The sequence below is a fragment of the Elephantulus edwardii genome, unplaced genomic scaffold (genome assembly GCF_000299155.1).
Source record: "Elephantulus edwardii isolate Elephantulus edwardi_28Jun2011 unplaced genomic scaffold, EleEdw1.0 scaffold00026, whole genome shotgun sequence".
NCBI lineage: Eukaryota > Metazoa > Chordata > Mammalia > Macroscelidea > Macroscelididae > Elephantulus > Elephantulus edwardii.
Window position 1 is genome coordinate 18970131 of NW_006399776.1, and position 5729 is coordinate 18975859.

General features: G+C 45.4%; 1 protein-coding gene and 1 pseudogene across 1 annotated transcript; one reads left to right on the top strand and one right to left on the bottom strand.

The window, feature by feature from the left end:
* LOC102863997 lies at positions 1-1296 on the bottom strand (annotated as a pseudogene).
* Positions 1297-1914: 618 nt separating this feature from the next.
* On the top strand, positions 1915-4689 carry LOC102867100 (toll-like receptor 11-like). The gene has a single exon (XM_006883085.1). It carries the CDS (start codon positions 1915-1917, stop codon positions 4687-4689), a length of 2775 nt encoding a protein of 924 aa, XP_006883147.1.
* The last annotated feature ends 1040 nt before the right edge of the window (positions 4690-5729 follow it).

The following is a 5729-nucleotide window of genomic DNA, read 5'->3' on the forward strand; positions in this document are numbered from 1 at the left end:
TTAGTACTCTTCTCCTTCTTCCTCGTGCTCTCCTTCAACAGAATCCACACCCACCTCCTCATAATCCTTCTCAAGGGCAGCCATGTCCTCACGGGCCTCAGAAAACTCTCCTTCCTCCATCCCCTCACCCACGTACCAGTGAACAAAGGCACGCTTGGCATACATCAGATCAAACTTGTGGTCCAGGCAAGCCCAGGCCTCAGCAATGGCTGTAGTGTTGCTCAGCATGCACACAGCTCGCTGCACCTTGGCCAGATCTCCACCAGACACCACAGTGGGAGGCTGGTAATTAATACCAACCTTGAAGCCAGTGGGGCACCAATCCACAAACTGGATGCTGCGTTTGGTCTTGATGGTGGCAATGGCAGCATTGACATCTTTGGGAACCACATCACCACGGTACAACAGGCAGCAAGCCATGTATTTACCATGGCAAGGGTCACATTTCACCATCTGGTCGGCTGGCTCAAAGCAAGCATTGGTAATCTCTGCTACAGAAAGCTGTTCATGGTAAGCTTTCTCAGCAGAGATAACAGGGGCATATGTGGCCAGAGGGAAGTGGATGCGGGGATAGGGCACCAGGTTGGTCTGGAATTCTGTCAGATCGACATTCAGGGCACCATCAAATCTGAGGGAAGCAGTGATGGAGGACACAATCTGACTAATAAGGCGATTAAGATTAGTGTAGGTTGGGCGTTCAATATCAAGGTTTCTGCAGCAGATGTCATAGATGGCCTCATTGTCTACCATGAAGGCACAATCTGAGTGCTCCAGGGTGGTATGGGTGGTGAGAGTGGAGTTGTAGGGCTCGACCACATCTGTGGAAACCTGGGGGGCTGGGTAAATGGAGAACTCCAGTTTGGACTTCTTGCCATAATCAATAGATAGGCACTCTATCAGCAGGGATGTGAAGCCAGAACCGGTTCCCCCACCAAAGCTGTGGAAAACCAAGAAGCCCTGGAGACCTGTGCACTGGTCAGCCAGTTTTCTTATTCGGTCCAAGACGAGGTCAATGATCTCTTTGCCGATGGTGTAGTGCCCACGGGCATAATTATTGGCAGCATCTTCCTTGCCTGTGATGAGCTGCTCAGGGTGGAAAAGCTGGCGGTAGGTGCCAGTGCGAACTTCATCAATAACTGTGGGTTTCAGGTCTACAAACACCACCCTGGGCACATGCTTGCCAGCACCAGTCTCACTGAAGAAGGTGTTGAAGGAGTCATCTCCTCCCCCAATGGTCTTGTCACTTGGCATCTGGCCATCAGGCTGGATGCCGTGCTCCAGACAGTAGAGCTCCATCCACATTGGCCAGGCTGGTGTCCAAATTGGCAATGCCTGCTGGGAGTTCTACTGTCTGGAGGTTTTTTTCATGTATATATCACCACTGTTATTTTCCTTCCAGTCTTCTCTAGTATGACTTTTCAGTTATCTGTTATGAAAGAAGTATATTTGCTACCTAGTTTTGGAAGTAGCCCACTCATAAACTGATAACTTTCTCTCCTAAAAGAGAAAAAACAAAATAAAGCACAAAAAACAAAACCCTTCAGACACTTGAGCTAGCCACTCCCAGCAGAAAGACTGGGAAGTATTAATAGTGTTGCTGTTGGAATCTATTCAGGTTGTGAACTTTTTTCGTTAGCCTCTTTCTGTTTTCCATCGCTACTAGATCTCTACTTGCAGGCAAGTTCATATGAGTAAGCACAACTTCTAGAGTCTTCTGGTCTGTGAAGTTATCAGTCAAGTATTTTCTTTGTATCGTAATCACAGAGCAGCATCTACAACATGTGATAGAATTCCCCAAAGTATATGTCATTCAGAATGAGCTAGTCTAGAATTATCACCTATCTTTTTTCTTCTTCTTCTTTTTCTAGGAGCACTATCAAGAATGGAAAAATCTTTGCTCCTTCTCTACATGGAATGCCAAGAACGGAAAGATATTTTTTGTCCTCCAATATCCTCTTTCTTTTACTACTGCTCTTGATGAACCTAGACTTAGGTTGGGCCTGGACAACCCCTGATTGCACCATAGCAGACAGTTCCCTGTTAACTAATATTTCCTACTACATCCCATTCTGTTCTTTGGCCCCAGGACTGCACCTTTTTGCATTATGCTCCAATGTTAAAAACTTGGCTCACACCCTAGCAGCCCTTCCCAGGAGATTGGAGGCACTATGCCTCCAGGGCACAGTTCCTATCCTACCAGCTGATGCTTTTGAACATTTCCCCACACTTCAGTTGCTGAGGCTGCAGCTGGGCACCATGAGGGTTACTTCTGGAGCATTTCAAGGATTAGACCACCTGGAGTATCTTTTCTTTGAGCTTCCCACACCCTGCTGCCTGAGCCTGTTCCTCCAGCCAGATGCCCTCAAGCCTCTCAAGTTTCTCAACAGCCTCTCATTCCAAGGTTACTGCCTGAATTCTAGCCATAATATCCAACTGCCTGTCAGTCTTAGATATCTGACTATGAGGCACAGCTGTTTAATGGAGCTTCAAGAATTGCAAGGACTCTTCCCAAGCCTTGTCCCTGGTTCAATTCCTAAAGGAAGCTCTAACCCACAGTCCTCATTTCTAGAGGTGTTGGATCTCTCAGCCAACCTACAGCTGAGTCGGGTTGGTATCAGAGGCTTGCATGGCCTCCAACTCCATTCTCTAAAACTGGATGGCACGCCACTCAGTGCATTAGAGCTCATAGGGTCAGGACTATTTTACCTGAATTCCCTTTCCCTCATAAGCACAGGCACAAAAAAACTTCCTAGAAATATTACAGCCTACTTTAAGCTTCATGCACTTGACCTTGGAAGAAACCAAATCCAGAGAATAGAGAATGAGGACCTCCTAGGCTGCCACTCCCTGGAACTCCTCAACCTTCATGCCAATGGCTTGTATTTTCTCCCCACCAGGTTCCTGGATGCCTTGCCACAGCTTCAAAGGCTTAATCTGTCATTGAACAAATTGGGCCCAACCTTAGAGCTCCCACAGGGATTGGTCAATTCAAACCTGAGAGTACTAGATCTGTCCTACAATGGACTCAATGCTCTCCCTTCTGGCTCCTTTTTCTCTATTCCTCAACTCCAGGAGCTCTGGCTGAGTGGTAACAACATCACCAACTTATCTAATGGAAGCCTAGTGGGACTAAGAAGGCTGAAGACCCTAGATCTGAGCTGGAATAAAATTAAGGTGCTAGAGCTAGGTTGGCTTTCCTTTCTTCCTGCTCTCACCTCACTAAACCTCCTCGGAACTTATATAGAGGTTTTCTCTGGCAAGCTGTTACAAGGTCCCCAGAAGCTAAGTCACCTATGGCTGGGTTCTTTTGCATCTTTAGAGCTTTGTTCTGAATGGCCTTCAACACTGCTCAGCTTAGAGGCATGGTCAGAAGTCGCCATCACATTTAGAGTCTCCCTTGGAGAATCATTTAAGCTCTTAGAAAGTCTTACCTTACAAACTCGTTATGTGATACAAGACGCAAACAAAACTATCATCCATTTCCCTTCTCTACGTCATCTCACCCTGAGAGGCTGTGACACAAATGTTTTCTCTATCCAAGAATCCCAGAGATTCTTCTCACGACTTCCTTTTCTGGAGCATCTGCACTTCTGGTCTGATCATAGTAGAGAAGACATACAATTCTCTGGGATGCCCCAGCTGCGAGTACTTGAGCTGGGGGACATGGACAGACTTTCTGAACCGAGCACAGTGAATCTGGAGGTGTTGTTGAAGGAACTACCTCATCTAGAAGTGCTAGTATTGAGCAACCTGAATATTGGGAACCTCTCACTCTCTAGTTTCAGGAATGTGGGCCTCCTCCGTCTGCTGCTGTTAAACTCTGAATGGGCCCTAGGACTGGACAGTAGCCTCCAGGAACTCATTCCCCAGATGCCTCAATATGTCTATTTCTCAGATGTCATCTTCATCTGCCAGTGTGAAAGCTCTTGGGTAGGGCTTTGGGCAGCACGGGCCCCAAACACCTTTGTTTATGGACTAGAAAAATCCATTTGCATGGCCAACGCCTCTGATGTCTCCCAGACTCCACTGCTCTCTTTCCTTTCTGGTAACTGTCCAGATGATACTGAACTTCAGGGCTTTCTAACCAGCTTCACTCTGGTGCTTCTACTGATCATTTTTGCCTTACTTAGTTGCCCTAAATGGCCTTGGGTGCACCACCTCCGGACCCTATTCCATGCCTGGTGTTGGAAGGTAGGTGGCTGGCACCACAGAAATCAATACACCTATGATGTCTTTATATCCTACTGTGAGAAGGACCAGGAGTGGGTGCTAGCAGAGTTGATTCCTGCTCTGGAGAAGCCTCTTCCATCTGGTGAGGGCTTCAGGATATGCATACCAGAGAGGGACTTCGAGATTGGGCAAGACAGGATGGACACAATGGCTGACAGCTTGAAGACAAGCAGAACTATCCTGTGTGTGCTCAGTCGCCAAGCCCTGGACAATCTCTGGTGCAATCTAGAGTTAAGGCTTGCCACCTACCTGTTAGTGGCCAAGCCTGGTACGACACACCTCCTGCTACTCTTCCTAGAACCTATTGATCGGAAACAGCTTCATAGCTACCACCGCCTTGCACGGTGGCTTCAAAGAGAGGACTATTTGAATCTTCCCCAAAAGAGAACAGAATGGGATGCTTTCTGGGAGCAACTTCGGAAAAAGTTAAGAAAAGCTGTACAAGAAAGAGAGGATTAGGGACAGTATAAGAGAGACGCAACAGGTCCCTAGACCACCATCACATCACTGGCGGATTGAGACACAGATAACGCTTAGCACAAACTCAGTTGTCCACCAAAAATAAAACAGATAAAGAAATGAAATCCTAATATGATTATGTTTTGAAAGCACTTTGAGGTAAATAAGGTATCCATTTATGTATCATTTTTATTGTGTGCCTTCGAGTCAGAACTGACCCATAGCTTACCCTCCGGAAGGTTTTCAGAGGCAGTCAATTGCACAGGAGGAGGCTGTCCATTATTCTCTCGTGAAGCAACTTGTGGTTTTGAACAATGTGAGTTTGGAACTGCAGCCCATATTTTTAATACTGAACCTCCCACAACACAGAAATGTATTCTACGAAGAAATGTAAAATGTGTTTTATAAAATCCCATCTGCATTTTTAAAAATAAATTTAATCTGCCTCTGTTGACAGCAATGTATTCCTTTGAACTTGGTAAACACTTCATTTTGAAAGAAGGGAGCAAGACCAGTAAGTGAAGTTGGATTAAAACTAATTTGGTGGTATTGTTATTGTGTACTATTGAGTCGGAATCAACCCACAGCTGACCCTGCAGAAGGTTTTCAGAGGCAGTTAATTGCATGGGATTAAACTTCTCCCACACAGCAGCTGGTGGCCTCATGGGATTGCAGCACAGGTTCAATCAAATGTTGACAAAATTCAGAGAGATTTCCAAACTCTTGATGTTCACGCAATAAATTCTGTGAACAGAACGATAATTTGACCATATCTCACACTGAGAATCTAGGAAACATTAAGTGATGTACCATGTTGGCAGAGTCAGTATATTATAGATCTCAAACCTGGACTCAGTTACTCTGATTTACAAATCAGTATTCTACATTTGCCACTCTGTTCTCACCAGTCATTTCTAACCAACGACAATTTACCATATGACAAAGTTAAAATAGGTCACGTATTACAAATATACACACACATATATGACCTATTTGAAGAACTAGTTCTAAAGAAATATATCAATTTACAATTCCTGTAA